This window comes from Scyliorhinus torazame, chromosome 1 (assembly GCF_047496885.1).
Source record: "Scyliorhinus torazame isolate Kashiwa2021f chromosome 1, sScyTor2.1, whole genome shotgun sequence".
NCBI lineage: Eukaryota > Metazoa > Chordata > Chondrichthyes > Carcharhiniformes > Scyliorhinidae > Scyliorhinus > Scyliorhinus torazame.
Window position 1 is genome coordinate 334,532,144 of NC_092707.1, and position 19,314 is coordinate 334,551,457.

The 19,314-nt window shown below is 48.4% G+C and overlaps 1 protein-coding gene across 2 annotated transcripts in view; it reads left to right on the forward strand.

Moving 5' to 3' along the window:
- kcnk2a (potassium channel, subfamily K, member 2a) overlaps nt 1-19,314 on the forward strand; it is a 239,589-nt gene that overhangs the window by 202,299 nt on the left and 17,976 nt on the right. For both annotated transcript variants that reach the window (XM_072509102.1, XM_072509113.1), the window contains one exon: nt 3,799-3,941. In XM_072509102.1, coding sequence (XP_072365203.1) covers nt 3,799-3,941 — 143 coding nt within the window. The remainder of the gene's footprint in view (nt 1-3,798; nt 3,942-19,314) is intronic.

Below are 19,314 nucleotides of genomic sequence, written 5' to 3' on the forward strand. Positions count from 1 at the left end.
GTAATGGATGTGTGGATTCTCAGCCAAGCCTCACGAAATATGTTTGGCTGAGAGCCCAGGCAGCTTGTTGTAACAATAGCACCCAGAGAAAACATTGTTTGATTGACAGCTCAGGCTCTCTGTCGACAATTTCACAATGTTTGTTTACACATATTGATTTCAATGTTAATTGATTTGAAGGGTTTGTGGTTTTTGTATTGATACTTTAAGGGGGTTGGATGATTGACACACTTTTATTGCCTTCCAGTTAAATGATATTTTTCATAGAGGAGAAAGTTATGATTGAATTACTTATTTTAAAGCTTTTTTTTGTACACACTCTGCTTTTGTGCAGTATTAATTAATTTCATACAGTGAATAATGAGTCAATGGGCATGGATGTGTCATAGCTATGCCGAGGGGGATAAGAAGAGCCATAGATGGTAAATGCAGGGAGAGACATTGGCATGGGTGGGGGAATGAGAGGACATGGAGGATGGGTGGAAGCTTATACCTTCACATTGGAAGTATGTGGGGCCATAGGGTGTTGGTGGAAGGGCAGAGCATGGCATTGAGGGTATGAAAGGCTGTAGGGATTGGATGGAAGGGCATAGGTTGGCATAGAGGGCATGAGCAGTTATCTTTTAAAAGGTCCCATCATGCAGACTAGAGTTTAGGACTCCTCCAAGGCAGGGTTTTCCAAACTGTGGGTTGTGACCCATGGGTGAGCAGTCAGGTGTTGGGAGCGATCAGTTTAGGCATTCTTGACCGCAGGAGAAGTGCTCAAAAGCCGTGAACTTTCCAGGAGCCGGTGCAGACTCAAAGGGCCGAATGGCCTCCTTCTGCACTGTAAATTCAATGATAATCTATGATTAATCTAGGACAAAGGTTCGGCACAACATCGTGGGCCGAAGGGCCTGTTCTGTGCTGTATTTTCTATGTTCTATGTTCTATGTTCTAAATTGCGAATGCCAGCCGGCCATGACAGGCTTTTATATGGAATGAGGCAGTCTTCCGGCCAGAAGCAGCAGCAGAGAGCAGGTCCTGCACCCGATATGTACACTGATGTCACGCGTCTGTACGTCCGTGCTTTTGGCGCGAAGTCACAGAGGTGATGTTCCTCCACTTTCTGGCTGCGAGCAAGCAAGGCAACAGGACTATGAAGAACTGAAGCTGGATCATTTTGTTATAAGGAAGAGAGGGCCAGAGACAAAACAGGCCAGGGTTTCACAACTGAAGACCAAGATAGGTCAGCATAACGGACGGATAAGGAAAAGACACAGTTCAACGTAGCAAAGGTTTAAGAAATAAATTTTAGAAATTAGAGTAGAGAAAGCAAGCACACCTTAAATGATAAAATCTTAAATCTGCAAATTGGGTTATGAAGATTCGGGGGTCATTAAACATGGAAAAGAAGATAAGTTCGTGAAAAAGGAAAAACAAATTCAGGGGCGGAATTGTCCAATAATGGGGCTATGTCCCCACGTCCGCGAGAAAATGGGCGTAAATCACTCCGGACTTTTTTCTAGAAAGTCCGAACTGATTCTCCATTGATAAGGGGGCTAGCAGGGCCCCGGAATACTCCACGCAGCTCCAGCTGCCGTTACGGGGCACTGCACTTCCGGCCGTGGATCCGGGCATGCGTGCGGCGGCCGCCTGAGTGACGTGGCGGATCCACACAGTGGGCCAGCGCCAAAGAAGTATTAACCCAAAAATTGTGCGCGCCCGCTGATCGGTGGCCCCGATCATGGGCCTGGCCATCGTGGAGGCCCGCCCGGTGACGGATCCCCCCGCCCCCCATCAGGACGGCCACCGCAGCCGCGACTCCGAGCTCCCGCCGGGTGGAACCATACGTAAACTACGCCGGCGGGAACTCGGCCGGTCGCTCGCAGAGTATCACCGCGGGGGCCTCTTTCAATGGCCCCCGACCGGTGCCCCGTCGCCGGAGAATCGCGAGATGGCATCGAACCCGATCGCAGGTCCAACGCCCCATTCTCTGCCCCCACACTGAGTACGATTGTGGCGTGGAAGCTCGGAGAATCCCGGCCCTTGTTTTTTTGACACTTAGAGGTGATAAAAAAGCAAGGAGACAATCTTAAACTAGTAGAAGAACTTGGTTCAGCAGCTGGGCCATCGTGCACAATTTTAGACACCCCAGTCTAGGAAAGATATAAAACATTGGAAAGGGCACAGTTTGGATTCACCTGAATGTTTCCAGGGTTGAGGGTATTATTTCTGAAGTGAAAAATTAGAAGTTTTGCATTTTCTTTTGAGAAGTGCCGTGAAAGTTCCATGCAAATTGGTAGAGATTATTAAGTAAATAAGAAACATTTAAAAAGATGAGCATGAGGGGACACAAATTCAAGATAGTCATAAGGATAATTCGAAGAAAGGATAAAAAATAATTTTTTCATGAAAAAACAGCAGCAGAGCCCAGACAGGGCCAACTGGCCTGTTTTGTGTTGACATGTGTGATTCTGTGATGTTGATGCCGGCTGGTCTGAAAGGTAAGGTATGCATATAATTGAGCTCATTGGAATTGTCTGTTGCTCTGTTGCTAACTCTCAATTGAATTCTAGTGTAACTGGCATTGCAAAGCATAGCTGGATTATTTTCTACAAATGGAATTAGTTTTTTTATTATTAATTATTTTGCAGAATAGTATAAAGGTCAACTGAACAACAATTGTTTTGGAACCCACATTAAGGCCAGCTCATCATTCCTCCCATTATTATCTTCAAATCTCTCCAGGCCCGAGCTCCACACTATTTTTGTAATCTCCTAATTTCCCTTCCTGTCTTCGCTCCTTTGATCCTGTGGTCTTTTATGTATCCATGCTCTCCTGAGAGTGGTCATGATGTGGAGATGCCGGCGTTGGACTGGGGTGAGCACAGTACGAAGTCTTACAACACCCAGAGTGTTGTACTCAACACTCAGATACTCTGAGAGTGGTGGCAGAGCCACGAGCTGTTTAGGCCTTGCTTTTGCAGCCTGCATAAACCTCCAAATATTATCTCTCCCCCCCCCCCTCCACAATTTGTTTCCTCTCAAAACCCATCTTTTTAGTTAGGCTTTCAGTCACTTCCTTCACTCCTTCAACATGATTTACCAGTTGTTCACTTATTTATTTTAAATATTTTTCCCTAGCCTATCCAACATACTTTAGAATATTAGAAAGTACTGTATTAAACTGCTTCATATTTTCTTCCATTCTTCAGTATGAAGTTTAAATGGCTCTTTCCCTCCAAAATTCAGAATCAATTATTCCACATAAAACTCATAACAAAATCAACAACTTCCGTAGTGCAATATTCTTTACGACCTCTCTTAGGCAGACTACTGATGCCAATTATGTTATGAACTACACACATTAGGTACTGAGTTTGTATGCATTTTCCAATCCTATTTCACTCATCACTCCAGTCCATTTTGTAAATCTTTTGTGGCCACTACAGTTATAATTTCCCTCATGCCAGTGCTCAATATGGAAGCTGAACTTTCTGGGTTGCATTGACTTTAAAAAGACAACTTTGATACCCTCATATTAGTGTTGCTTTATGTCAGAGGGAGTAACTTTCACTTTAATAAAATGTTGGCACCTGTACTACTATACGGTTACCTTCAGAGCAAAAACCTTAGGCTATGGCCAGCAGCACGGTTCAATTCCCGTACCAGCCTCCCCGTACAGGTGCCGGAATGTGGCGACTAGGGGCTTTTCGCAGTAACTTCATTGAAGCCTACTTGTGACAATAAGCGATTTTCATTTCATTTCATTTCATCTGAAATTCACTGACCTACTATTCTTTCCCTGATGTTTAGGAGAGAGTCCGGATAAAGAATATTTAGACTGGTACAAACCTGCTGTATGGTTCTGGATCCTGGTAGGACTTGCTTACTTTGCTGCAGTTCTGAGCATGATTGGAGATTGGCTTCGTGTCATATCAAGGAAAACAAAAGAAGAGGTATGTTGCTCGTAAATGTTTACATTTATCTATTTAATACAACATCATTTTTATATCAGGGACAAAAACTTAAAAACCGTCCCTCTAATTCGGCGTCACTTTCTAGTCAGCTGTTTTCCCTCCCCAAGTCCTGATTAAAGACGTTTAGTACTCTCCGTATATTTTGTTCCAGTAATTCGACCATCTTGTTATCAGTGAAATTGATCTTGTTAAAATCTTAGCCCACACTCGGAAAACATCTAAACACGCTTTGCATGTGGCATTTCTGTCGTTTACACATTATCACCTTTGGTGCCTATGGCCTGGGATTATGATGTGAAATTATGTTCCTACTTTACAGCAGTGACTACACTTCAAAAGTACTTCATTGACTGTAAAGTGCGATGAGATGTGATGAGGTCATGAAAGATGCTTTATAAATGTAATTAAAGACATCCGGTTGCGGCTATGCCTAGGTAGGTCGCACGTTCGGCAGCTCCCACCAAGAACCGACTTTTGGGCCCTTTTGTGGAGCCCCAGCAGCACTTGTACGATAATAAGATTCCCCCAGCACTGTATGGAGTGGACCAGGAGTGGAGCGATCAAAAAAGGGGTTTTGGAGCAGCGAAGAGAGCGGGGGAGGAAAAGCAAGATGGTGGCGGGTGGAGATCAAGCAGCGTGGGCGCAGTGGGCGCGGGAGCAGCAAGAGTTTCTTAAAAACTGCTTTGCGGAGCAGAGTGCAGAAATGCCTGCGCCAATGAAGGCGTGATCTAAAGGCTGGTGGAGACCCAGAAGGCCCAAGGGGCGGCGATTCGAGAGGTGTGGCAGAAGGCCTCAGAAAACGAGGACGAGATTTTGGGCCTGGCAGTGAAGGTGGAGGCGCACGAGGCGCTACACAAGAAGTGGCAGGAGAAGTATGAGGACCTGGAGAACAGGTCGAGGTGGAAGAATCTTCGGATTCTGGGTCTCCCTGAAGGAGTGGAGGGGTCCGACGCTGGGGCATATGTAGCTACAATGCTCAACACGCTGATGGGCGCAGGAGCTTTCCTGAGGCCCCTGGAGCTGGATGGGGCTCATCGAGTCCTGGCAAGGAGGCCTACAGCCAACGAGCCGCCAAGGGCTGTAGTGGTGAGGTTCCACCGTTTTATGGACAGAGAGTGCGTCCTGAGATGGGCAAAGAAGGAACGGAGCAGCAGGTGGGAGAATATGGAGATCCGTGTCTACCAGGACTGGAGTGCGGAGGTGGCCAAGAAGAGGGTTGGTTTTAATCGGGCCAAGGCGGTTCTCCATCGGAAGGGGATGATGTTTGGAATGCTTCAGCCAGCGTGATTGTGGGTCACGTTTCAGGACCGTCACCACTACTTTGAGACGCCAGATGAGGCGTGGACCTTTATTCAGACTGAAAAACTGGACTCGAACTGAGGGTTTGTGGTGGGGGGGGGGCGGTGTTTACTCTATTTTGGGGGTGTTCTTCTTCTGGTTTCAGATTGGGAAGAGGGGAAATGGGAAGGGGTGAGTGGATATGATGTGGGGGCTGTGTGAGAGTGTGGGCGCCGGTACTGTAGGGGCAGGTCCCCGCTGCTAAAGGGGGGGTTGGAAGCCCGGGGATGGGGAGCTGGGGCTAGGTCGCAGAAAAAGGAGCTGCGACATAGGAGGGGGGCCGGCTCGGATGGAAAGCGCGGGCTTTTTCCCGTGCTAAGGAAGGGAGGTACGGAGCCTGAGGGGAAGGGTGGTGCTGGAGGAGAGCGCACATTGATCGACAGGGGGAGGTGGGGGTATTCCCACACTGGGGGATCGTTGGAATGGCGGGAGTGGCCGGGGTCAGCAGGAGTCAGCTGACTTACGGGAGTGTAATGGGGGGAGCAAAATGGCTGGACGGTGATCTGGCTGGGGGTTGGGGGGGGGGGGGGGGGGGGAGAACTGAGTTGCTGCTGTATTGGCCAAAGGGGAGCTGGAGGTAGAAGAGTCAGTCGGGGCGGGGGTCCACCGCCTGGGGGACTGGAGGGTGTGGGAGGCACGGGCACGTGGCTGGCCTAAAAACGGGGATGGCTAGGCGGCAGGGGGTGGGGAGGGCAAGTAGCCCCCTGATCCGGCTGATGCGGTCAAGAGGGCCCGGGTGTTCGCGCACTTAAAGGGACTGAAGGCAGACGTGGTCATGCTCCAGGAGACACACTTGAAGGTGGCAGATCTGGTCAGGCTGAGAAAGGGATGGGTAGGGCAGGTCTTTCATTCGGGGCTGGATGCGAAGAATAGAGGAGTGGCAATACTGGTGGGGAAGCGGGTGTCGTATGAGGCGATGAATATTGTGGCGGATAATGGAGGTCGATACGTGATGGTGAGTGGTAGGTTGCAGGGGACGCGGGTGGTACTGGTGAACGTATATGCCCCGAATTGGGATGATGCCGGATTTATGAAACGTATGTTGGGTCGGATCCCGGATCTGGAGGCAGGGAGCTTGATAATGGGGGGAGACTTCAACATGGCGCTGGACCCAACACTGGACCATTCCAGGTCCAGGACGGGTAAGAGGCTGGCTGCAGCCAAGGTGCTCAGGGGGTTTATGGACCAGATGGGGGGAATGGATCTGTGGAGGTTTGCCAGGCCGGTGGCCAGAGACTTTTCTTTTTTCTCCCACGTTCATAAAGCCTATTCACAGATAGATTTCTTTATAATGAGTAGTGCACTAATCCCGAAAATGGAGGGAACGGAATATTTGGCTATAGCCATCTCGGATCATGCCCCGCATTGGGTGGAGCTGGAGTTGGGGGAGGAGAGGGACCAGTGCCCGTTGTGGTGCCTCGATGTGGGACCGTTGGCAGATGAGGAGGTGTGCGGGCGGATCCGGGGGTGTATTCAAAGATACATGGAGGCCAACGACAATGGGGAGGTGCAGGTGGGGGTAGTCTGGGAGGCTCTGAAGGCGGTGGTGAAGGGGAGAGCTAATTTTCATTAGGGCCCATAGGGTGAAGAGAGAGAGTAGGGGGAGGGAGAGATTGGTGGGGGAGATATTACGGGTGGACAGGAGCTATGCAGAGGCCCCTGAGGAGGGGCTGCATATGGAGCGACGAAGCCTCCAAATAGAATTTGATCTATTGACCACGGGAAAAGCAGAGGCGCAGTGGAGGAAAATGCAGGGGGCGGTATATGAGTATGGGGAGAAGGCGAGCCGGGTGCTGGCACATCAGCTTCGTAAGAGGGAGGCAGCGAGGGAGATTGGTGGAATTAGAGATAGAGGGGGAATACGGTGCGGAGTGCGGTGAGAATAAACGAGGTATTTAGGGACTTCTATGGGGATCTGTATAGGTCTGAGTCCCCGGAGGCGGGGAGGGGATGAGGCGATTCTTGGATCAACTGAGGTTCCTGAGGGTGGAGGAGGAGCAGGTGGCTGGTTTGGGAGCGCCAATTGGGCTGGAGGATCTGGTTAAAGGATTGGGGAGCATGCACGCGGGGAAGGTCCCGAGACCGGAATGGTTCCCGGTTGAATTTTTCAGAAAGTATGTGGACCTGCCGGGGCCGTTGCTGGTGAGAACTTTCAATGAGGTGAGAGAGGAGAGGACCCTGCCCCCGACAATGTCCCGGGCGCTGATCTCGTTGATTTTGAAACGGAATAAGGATCCATTGCAATGTGGATCGTATAGGCCGATTTCGCTCCTCAGTGTAGACGCTAAGTTGTTGGCGAAGGTGCTTGCTACGAGGATTGAGGACTGTGTCCCGGGGGTGATCCATGAGGACCAGACGGGGTTTGTGAAGGGCAGTTAAACACAAATGTGCGGAGGCTCTTAAATGTGATCATGATGCCCTCGGTGGAGGGGGAAGTGGAGGTACTGGCGGCTATGGACGCGGAGAAGGCTTTTGATCGGGTGGAGTGGGAGTATCTCTGGGAAGTGCTGGGAGGTTTGGGTTCGGGGTAGGGTTTGTAAGATGGGTCAGGCTGTTATATAGGGCCCCAGTGGCGAGTGTGGCTACGAACCGGCGGAGGTCGGTGTGGTGATGTGCATCAATGTAAATGCATGTAGGCTAGCTAGACACTAGAGGGAGCACTAGAAACAAGGGTGTCCATTATCCCCCTTGTTGTTTGCACTGCCAATTGAGCCGCTGGCCATGGCACTGAGGGAATCTAGGAGCTGGAGGGGATTGGTCCGGGGGGGGAGGAACACCGGGTGGCGTTATATGCTGATGACCTGTTGTTATATGTTGCAGACCCAGTGGAGGGGATGGCGGAGGTTATGCGGATCCTTAGGGAGTTTGGGGATTTCTCGGGCTATAAGCTCAACGTGGGGAAGAGTGAGCTCTTTGTGGTGCATGCGGGGGGGGACCAGGGAAGGGGGATAGACGAGCTACCGCTGAAGAGGGCGGAGAGGAGCTTCCGATACCTGGGGATCCAGGAAGCTAGGAGCTGGGGGGCCCTGCACAACCTCAATTTGGAAGGTGTTTTCTAAAGAGTCTTAGTGGGTTACTGCAGTGCATCTTGTAGATGGTACATGCGGCTGCCATCGTTCATCGGTGGTGGAGGATTTGAATGTTTGTGGAAGGAGCAGCAATCAAGCGAGTTGCTTTGTCCTGGATGGTGTTGAGCTCCTGGAGTGTTCTTGGAGCTGCACTTATCCAGGCAAGTGGAGAGATTTCCATTACACACCTGACTTGTGCCTTTTAGATGGTGAACAGGCTTTGGGTGGTCAGGAGGTGAGTTATGTGCTACAGAATTCCTAACCTATGACCTGCCTGGTAGCCACAGTATTAATGCAGCTAGTCCAGTTCAGTTTCTGATATCTGGTAATCCCCAGGGTGTTGATTGTGGGGGATACAGTGGTGGTAATGCCATTGAATGTCATTGAATGTCAAGAGGCGATGGTTAAATACTCTCTTGCAGGGGATGGTCATTGCCTGGCACTTGTGCGATGCAAATGTAACTTGCCACTTGTTGGCCCAAGCCTGGATATTGTCCAGGTCTTGCTGCATTTGGACATGGACTGCTTCATTATCTGAGGAGTTGGCGAATGGTGCTGAACATTGTGCAGTCATCCTCAAACAACCCCACTTCTGACCTGATGATGGAAGGGAGGTCAATGATGAAGCAGCTGAAGGTGGTTGGGCCTCGGTCACCAACCTGAGGAACTCCTGCAGTGATGTCCTGGAGCTGAGATGACTGACCTCCAACCATCACACCCATCTTCCTTTGTGTCAGGTATGATTCCAACAATGGAGAGTTTCCTCCCCTATTCCCATTGACTTCAGTTTAGCTAGGGCTCCTTGATGCCATTTTCAGTCAAATGCTGTCATGAGCAGTCACTCTCACCTCACGTCTGGCATTCAGCTCTTTTGTCCATGTTTGAGCTAAGGCTGTAATGAAGTCAGGAGCTGAGTGATCCTGGCGGAACTCAAACTGAGCATCCATGAGTAGGTTATTGCTGAGTAAGTGCCACTTGATAGTTGAGTGTTGTTCAACGTTTTTTTGCCTAGAACCCATTTTCACCAACCAGCCATCCTTTGGGACACATGACGGCCGACTTTCACGACCCATGCCGGCCGACCTTTGCGACCCATGCCGGCTGACCCTTGCAACCCACGCCGGCTGACCTTTGCGACCCATGCCAAAGATGTGCAGGTTAGGTGGATTGGCCATGCTAAATTGCCCTGAGTATCCAAAATTTCCCTTATGGGTGGGGTTACTGGGTGATGGGGATAGGGTGGAGGTGTGGGCTTGGGTAGGGTGCTCTTTCAAAGAGCCGGTGCAGACTCAATGGGCTGAATGGCCTCCTTCTGCACTGTAAAAATTCTATGCCACCTGAACCTCACGACCGACATCACCCAAACTTCACGCCCCACGATTTTCAGTTATCTTTAATGTGACAGCTGATCCTGCTTCGTCCTCACGATCTCACTTGCTTTGTCATTCATTGTTGCATTTCTGTAAAGGGCTTCAGCCAATAATATAATTTCTCACTGTGTACGTTGAAACAAATCAAGAGGTTTGACCTCAAACTCGCCATGCTTCGTCTTCAAATGCCTTTGAGGTTTTGAGGATTTTAATCTTTCTTTTGCCAGTACTTCCCTACATATAACACACATGGGCTTTGCATCCTGATTTGGCTTGACAGAATTAATAAACTCATACATCAAGAAAACTTATTTATACTATTTTGTTCCTGATTTCAGCTTCCTCTTAATGGGTTGTTCACCAGAGGCCATGGAGCTCAACCAGCACTGCTGGCACCCACAAAATGGAGGAATCTCTCCTGTGCCCAGAGCACATGACGTCCGTGTACGGGGCACGTGACCTGCTCCCTGCCGCTGCTTCTGGAGATTAAAAATAATCTTCTCCTGGGGCAGCACGTTGATGTCAGGAGGAAGCAGTGTGCCTCATTGGTTCCGGGCCTGCGTATTGCTGAGGGGACACGCATGCACTGGCCAGCCGGCATTCTAAAAGCTGGCCACAGCTGGCAATTGTAAAAGCCGGACGGCAGCCGATGGGCACTTCTTCTCCAGATCGGGAACACCGCGACCTATGGCTCTGCGACCCTCCTGACACCCACCTGTGACCCACCTGCGGGTTTGAAAATTACTGTTGTAGATGGGTGGCCAAGTTGGGTACTCAGGAGAAGAGTTACTCGTGAAAGAATTACTAGTAATCAGACCTGCTCTTTTAGCCACATTATTTATATGGCTGGTCCAGTTAAGCTACTGGTTAACGGCAACACCCAGGATGTTGTTGGTGCTGGATTCAGTGATGGTAGTACCATTGAATGCCAAGGGGAGATTGTTAGATTCTCTCTGGCACTTCTGTGATGCAAATGTTACATGTCACTTTTAGTCGAAGCCTGAATGCTGTCCGGGACTTGTTGCATGTGGGTATGGACTGCTTTAGTGTCTGAGGAGTTGCAAATTGTATTGAACATTGTGCATCCCCACTTCTGCAGTCAGATGGGGTAGAGGGTTAACTAAGGGCTAGGAGGAAGTCGGGGTTGGAGGGATGGTTGGGTGGTTCGTCGGGCGGATACTGGGATAGCCTGGTTGTCGGGGGTGATCGTCAAGGGGAACGTCAGAAGGAGGGTAATTGGAGGGAGGTCAGAGCGGTGGGGAGTAAGAGTTTGGATGTCAGGAGAGGGGTTAATCAGAAGGAGAATGGGGGTAGTTGGGGGTTGTCGGGTTGACGAGAGAATAGTTGGGGAATAGGGGTAGTTGAGCGCATGGGGTGTAGTCGGTGGGTTGGGTGGGTAGTTGGGGGGAGTGAGAGTTTAGTCAGGTGTTGTGGGTAGTGGGAGAATGGGATGCATCATGGTTGGGGAGCTTGGGAGTAGTTGGGGGATAGTCGGAACTAGGATGTTTTGAGAATAGTCAGGAAGGTAGGGTGGGGAGGGCTCGGGGGGTAGTTGGAGAGTTGGCGGCATTGGGGCGGGCTGGGGTTGTTAGTGTTTGGCTGGGGGGGTGGTTGGGGTAAGTAGTCAGGGAGAGTTTGTTGGGTGGTTGGGGAATGGAGGAGGTGATTGGGGGTATAACAGGAGGTGGGGATGTGGTTTCTGTACAGTAGTTACCCAGGTCTTAATTCTTCTTAACCTTTCCTGGGTAACTATTCTGCTAACAGAGTCGGTGCCATTCGAAGTCTCCAATTTGCACGGTTCCGGGTGCAGCCTAATTGCCCAACAGAAGTTTAAACTTCCCAGGCAATAGTCACGCAATCTCCCCCTCTCTGGGTAGTCGACTTCAGTCCGAATGAAACTCATAAAAAGTATTCCCATTCTCTCACCATCAGGCTTTTCTCACTGCTGTTTCTGTGCAGTTATCATCAGACGAGTGAACAGCTTGTTAGAAACACAACTGTCCCAGGAGAGTAGGGAAGTGAAAGGACTACAGGATTTAAAATGTATATAGCACTTCAGATGACAAATAATTAAATAATTTTGAAGGGGCAATGTTGTTTTCAGAAGTGAACATGGCGGCTGAATTGCTTAAAGCAATTGCTTTACAAATTGCTAATGTGATAAAGTACAAGTACTTGATAATAATGGTAAACAAAATAATTGTAGGTATAAAAATGGTCACATTTTCCAATGATGTTACAGGATATGTCCTCTTGAACATTTGAACAGAAATGTTTCACCTGAAACTTTACTTTTAACAATGCTGCACAGCACTCCATCTACATTATATATCCCCCCTCTGGAGTGAGTCTTGAACGTACAACTTTCAGACTTGAAAGCAATCACGAAGGCAAGGTGGAACTGTGGTGGGATGATTAAATCCCTGACTCTTACAGATAGAAATGTGTTTGATTTCAGTGCATACTCTGGCCTCTTAGGATTGGAACCAATTTCAGGGCCTGCATACATATTCCTGATCAATGTTTTGGTCTTGCCCAGCGACGGTTGTTACGAATGTATTCTGCTTCTTCAAAGCTGTGCAACTTAAATTACTCCCTGCCATCGTCAGTACAGGCTCCTGTTGTCAATTTAAAATATTCTTTCTCTTCATCTATCCTGCTGGGCTGTTTTTAGTTTTAAATCAGATGCAGAAATTTCAACTAAATATGGGAGTTAAGAAAGAAAATTACCATTCACATCACGGCATGTGTGATATGTTCTACTTCTATCAGTACTGCTGACTGGAAAGTGAAGGAACCACAGAATTCCTAACATGCAGGAGACCATTCGGCCCATCGAGTCTGCACGACCCTCTGAAAGCACACCCTACCTAGGCCCACACGCCCGCCCTATCCCCGTTGTTGTGTTTGTCCTTCAATATCTTGCAAAGGAATCCACCAAACACCTTGACTTGTCCAAACCAGGGTCTTTATTGAATCCCACGTGGTAAGATAGATCTGTTACAGAGAAAGTTATGGTGGAGTTTCTTTGTACTCCTCTGGAACTACACCTAGCATGACTGTTCACCTGTATGTCTAACAACCATCTCCTACAACCATCTGGTGATGGCTGGATGTACCCTCACTTATTATGGAGTCTCTTGTCACATGACCACTGTCTTGCGACCGCAAGGTGTGTCTGCACTGCCATCTACTTGTTGGAAGTCGCACACTATCCATCTATGATATTGCTTACAGGCATATCACCACACCTGTGACCCCATAACCTCACATAACTTGCACATCTTTGGACACTAAGGGACAATTTAGCATGGACAATCCACCTAACCTGCACATCTTTAGGCACTGGGAGGAAACAGAGCACCCAGAGGAAACCTACGCAGACACAGGGAGAAAGTGCAAACTCCACACAGACAGTCACCCCAGGCTGGAATTGAACTCTGATCCCTGGCGCAGTGAGACAGCAGTGCTAACCATTGTGCCACCATGCTGCGAAACAACTTTCCCAAACATAAATAGGTATATCAACAATCGAGTCATTCTCAGTCGACAAATTCCCTAAATTTGTCACTTTTGATGATTGCTGTGGTTAGTTAATTTGAAGTACTTTTACACTGTATCAATGCCATGTGCCTTTCTCCATTGGGTTCCCAGCAGAACCATTGACCAGGAGGTTCAGATGGCAGAATGTTCCCTCCCACCACCTCAGTCAGCAGGAAACACATCCAAGCCTATACTCGCTGTCCCACAGCAATGTAATACTCTGAACTGGCTGGAGGTGGGACTTCCAAACTCTCACCTGGGAGGAAGACCTGCTTCAGAAATCTGCAGTGCCAGGCATGGTAATGGCCACTGCTGGGGCTACAAACAATTCCCAGAGTGTAAGACCTGGGCCGGGACTCTCCACCCCTGTGTTCAGTAGGCAGATAAGCCAGTGAGGGTGGAGAATCCAACTGGAGTACTGAACTTGCCAGCGGGATTTCCTGTTTCGATTCCCCCCCTCTCCCCAGCCACCAATGATGTAATGTGGATCACACTATGAAAGTTCAGGAACCCCATCACCGTGCATAATGCATTTCCATCTAATTGGTGGACCACCCTGCTCTATTATCCCCCCACATTAGATAATCCCCCACTCCTACATGGTATCATGTCATTGGGGTTTACAGCAGGCCCTCCCTTGGGAGACTTTGCCAGGGGTCAATGCCAAGGGGCACTGCCAGGGATGGGGCCTTCTGTTGGGGAGGTTTGTGGGGTGGTATTCCACGTGTCTGTTGGTGGTCCCCGTGTCCTTGGCAGGGGTTATCTGTGTCCATGGGGTGGGAGGTTCCCCGCATCCATGATGGATGGGTGCAGATCCCCCTGGCCGAGTGGGTGGGGGGGGAGGGGGGAGGGGGGGGCGGGGAGGATCCTTTTCGGACACCCCAAATCTTTTGAAAACCGACATTGCAGGCATGGCAGACTCATTCAGTAACCCACCCCTCCATTGTTCAGAGCCCACCCCGCTGGCAGGTTCAGGGATTTCTTGGGACCCACCTCCTGACTATTTTTTAACTAAGTGTCAAAACATACGTCAGGAAAAACCAACAGTGGAGCTGGTGGGCTGCACACTGCTTTTCCTGCCTGAGTTGACACTTTGTTAAAAAATTATAAAATTCCATCCCTTGAGTCAGGCAAAATAAGTACAAGGGGTTTCAGGGCAGCGAGGGGAGACCCAGGGAAGGAGAGGGGTGGTGATGGAGAGGCCAGGGGAGGGGGTGGGCGGATGGGTTGGAGAATGGGGGAGGGGGCCTTGTGGGGAAGGTGCCGATGTTGAAGGGACACCGTTGATGGAGGCCACCCTTCCTGATTAGAGTGATTTTCCAGGCTTACCCCTCCTGCTCCTGGAACTCCTTAAGCAACCTTTAAGTGGTCATCAATTGCCCACTTAAGAGCATCAATTGGGTCTAGGCCTCACCTGTCCCACCAGAAAATGGCAGAAAAGTGACGGCAGGCAGGAACCCATGCAAAGGCCATCCTGGGAATTTTATGTGCCCCCTGCTGGCAGGCGACCATTAAATTCTGTCCATTAATTAATTTGAAATTAAGCCCCCATAATGGGTGGAAAGTATTATATTAGGGAAGTGGGAGAGGTTAAAAATAAAATACAGCAATCCAAGAACGGACTGTTAAATGAAAATGAAAGCATGTAATAAGGGTGTTACATTCCTGACCTGTCATTAAGAACCTATTGGCTGCCTTGAACTCATCAGTCCCAAAAAGTTTCCTTACACTTGTCAGTCTACCAGCTTACTAGTCATACTGCTTGCTACTTCACATTCGTAATACTTCGCACTCTTCCTACTTATTACTCATGCTGCTTGCTAATTAGCACTATTGATACTTAGCACTCTTACTACTTACTACTTAGCACTCCAACAGTGATGAATTCAAGATTGAGTCTGCAGGCCTTGGAGGTTAAACCAAAACATAGAGCTTTATTTAGAAGATGTTAACACTACAGGCTGCGATGTTAGACTGTCCATTTGCCCGCCCAAGTGGAGATGACTTCACACAATCATTCTCTTCAAATTCCCTAGTGCAGCTACAAGACTGCTCATGAGGAAACACTAAAAATAATATGAATACAAAACATTTCCTCCCCCTTCAAATCAAAGGTCCCTGACACAATAAACATTAAAAATCAATTAGCAACATGAACAATCAATCAACAACAGCAGTTGATATGTCCGACGTTCCAGAGGCCATTGTTCTCTGTATGGTTGTTGGTGACCCTCAGGTGTCTGCTTGTTAGCCCTTGCCGTAACCTCTGGTATCTTTGGCTTGGTGTGAGCATCGTCAGTGATTATCTTAACTGGAGCAGATGTAGTGATCTGAGGTAACTTGGTGTTTGATTCACAGTTGAGGTGCTGTTTTCCCCCTGTTAGTTTGGTTCGTGTCAGGATCTCGGGAAGCTCCAGGTCGTCTCTTGGCAGAGCCGGACTTGGAACTCTTTGTCGGTTTTGCCTCTGGCGGATTGGTTCTTGTCACCAAAGTTTGATCTGCATACCTTCTCCATATTACATCATCTTGGGTTTGTATATAGAGTGTAGGACAGTGGTTCCCAACTTTTTCAGCAACACAGCACACTTCAAATGAGATAAAAAATTCCAAGGCGCACCATGTTTTTTCCAGCTGAGTCAATTGCTCGTAAACGTCCCACAATGTAGTAGCGAATCAACAGTGGCCAATCACTATGGGCATACCTGCACCACATGTATCACAAAGACCACCCATGACCACCTTCAGGCATAATTAGGGATGGACAATAAAGGCTGGCTTTACCAACAGTGTTCACATCCCAAGAATGAACATTAGAATCACAAAAACATAACCACGCACTGGTCATATGGTCTCCATTCATTTATAAATGTAATGGCTCTCTCCTGAATGTGTATCCATATAGTTCATGTGTGTGCTTTTCAGTGAGTGCTATGCCAAATACATGGAACAGTTACACACTCACACTCCTCCCCTCTGCATTAGTGGCGTTTTTCTTCACTCCTATACACAGTTATGACTCAATTGAGTCAGAACCGACAAACCAATTCTTGCATCATTAGATCTCTCAGTAAAATTGGGCACCACTTGCGACCTTACAAAGAGGTTCTGAGATGTCAGGATTCTTGACAGGCATTGAAAATACATGCATTTGTGAGCTGCCAAATCCTGCTCTGTCCCCAAGAGAACATGCAACTGAAAGATGGTTTTCCCCATCAGCGTGGCAGCAAAGTTTACAGCAGACAACTGGAGAAAGGGTGACCGACTTGTGGCGCAAAGATTGCACATGGTGCCCAGTGCACACACCCACATCTACAACATAGTCCAAGGCTTAGCCTGACATTTGAATGACTCAAATTGGCTAAGGCAATTTCATTTCTTTTCCCCAAGCTTTACGGTGCTTCATAATTTCACACAATCTGTGCTACATATTCCTCCTGTAAAGAAGAATGTAGCTGATGGGCTGAACCTGGCTGGGAGTCAGGGGGAAGTAGTGGCCCCAGGGTTTGGTGTTATGAGCATGGGAAACTACTCTACTGCATCCTTGGTGTTTAAACACCTGGTGATATGCTGCACACAGAACATCGGAGCCAAACCTCTAAGAGGAATCAGAATTTGTCTAGGAATACATCTGGGACACAATCACCAGAACTTAATTAGAACTGATGTAAAAACTGAAAAGAGAAAATAGTCAACAATAAATGAACTTTACTGGGGCCAATTAAAAAGGAACGTAGTCCACATATACTGCAAAGAAAACATGCAAATTAGAATGTGCACAAACCAAGGAGAATGTTGCTTGGATGCTAAGTGGGGGAGAGCCTGGGGCGAAAGAAGCAGCTGGCCAGAGTGTGGCTGTTTTTCTTCACTTTTCCTATTGCCAATGTCACAGCAAGAGGAGTGGTGAGTATTGACAATATTAACTACGCTCAAGATGTCTCAGACCAGTCGTTGTACTGTGGAGAACATGGAAAAAGTAGGAAATGTAGGCATTTTACAGCCTTTGTTTTATACAGAGGATTGCATGCTACAGCAAATGTGGCGAACCAGCATTTTAAACAGCTTGTAATTTCCTCAGCCGGGGCTCTGAGTCTGCCCCACGGTTGCATCTCCAGCAGACCTGCACGCTTCTCGTGGCACACCAGTGTCACGCGGGACATTGGTTGAGAACCATTCGTGCAGGAGCCCAGCCCTGGCTGTACTAAGATGGTGGCCGGAATCCACTTTTCACGTGTGGCATAACGTTCTGCCAGAACTTCTTGACCCTGGCGAAAAACACATTTTGGCTTGTTCTCCCGCCATATGACCCAATCCTGCTTCTTTTTCTCAACAATTTGTTTTGCCCTGGGTGGTTTTAGTAAATCAGTTTCTGTGTATAGTTAATGTTAACCATTAGCAACGCTGGAGAAATTTGGGTTGTTGAGTGTGCGGTATTTCTGTACATGAGCAGGAATTGACTTAAACATTTTCACAATGAACCTTATTCTTTGTTTACCTTCAATGAATGTTTCATCGTCTGTACAAAACGTTCTGCCAGCCCATTTGTGGCAGGATGATAAGGAACAGTGCCCGGCCACCCAGGGGCCTCCGATGGCCTGGGTGACCCCCCCTCCAGGTTCCATTACACCTGGCCCACGTTTGTGTGGACCAGTGCTAAACTGCGCCATGGTGAGGTCCCCCAGATATGGGTGTTCATTCCCAGACCTCTGGGGTATTGGGCGCTGACATATTTAAGTGATCCTCACTGTGGGGTGAGATTCATATCGCAAAGTCTCGCGCGATCTCATGAGGCATTCTGAGCGTCGTAAATGTCACAAGAAGCCTTGTGTGAGATTTAATGGCCTTATCGCGTCATCAAGTCGGGCGAAATGAGGCCATTCGATTGCACCCTATACGTTCTCAATCTTGATCATTTCAGTTGCCGTCTTCGATGTTGAAACAAGGCTGGATCTGCCCTTTCAGGTGGATGGAAAGGATCCCATGGCTCCCCCCCTCCCCGGGTGTCATGACCAACATTTATCCCTCAATCAAGATCACGAAAACAGCTTAGTTGGTCATTATTAAACTGTTGTTTATGGGAGCCTGCTTTGCACAAATTGGCTGCTGCATTCCCTACATTGCGACAGTGAATGGACGTCAAAAGGTCGATTGTTGATTGTAAAAGCTTTTTTGGAATCATGAAAGGTGCAAGAGCAGCACGGGCAGCAAGGTAGCACAGTGATTAGCACTGTGGCTTCACAGCGCCGGGGTCCCAGCTTCGATTCCCTGCTGGGTCACTGTGCGGAGTCTGCACGTTCTCCCCGTGTCTGCGTGGGTTTCCTCCGGGTGCTCCGGTTTCCTCCCACAGTCCAAAGACATGCAGGTTAGGTGGATTGGCCATGATAAATTGCCCTTAGTGACCAAAAAACTTTAGGTGGGGTTACGGGGTTATGGGGAAGACAATCATTCCTACTCGTCAGTCCCATGTGACGGGTCTTTTCAGGGTAGCTGCAAACTATATAATTGATTCAGTATCTTCTTGGTTGCTCTTATGAAACCTAAACATTTCTGCAATGACTAACGGTATGGTGGACTGTGACCCTGCAAAATGTCCACTATTTCTTCATGTGTTTTTGTGCCAGGCTTTTCTGGCTGTACCAGACTCCTCATGAGGTTAAATGCTCCCCCCCCCCCCCAACTATGCTCAGGAATGTTGGGACTTTTATATCTGTTGCTATCTTGTTACGTTGAAAATAAATAGTTGAATCTCTCTGTATACAAGCTCCATTGCTCGGTACTTCATCAAACGTTCCCAAGGTGCCAAACAACCCCGCCATGATTTTTTTAGCATTACCTTGCTTGCTTTCTCCCTAAAACAAGGCACAAGCTGAGCTCAGCCTGTTTCCCTTTGTGTTTTGCAACACCCTCAGCTGTAAATTTGTTGTAAGTTATTTGCTACTCGTGGCTACCGAGTTTGTTTTGGGCAGGGTTTTTCTCCAAGGCTGTTTCCTTTGGATATTTTAGTGTTGTTTTTTTTGTTCATTCAGTGGCTGCAGC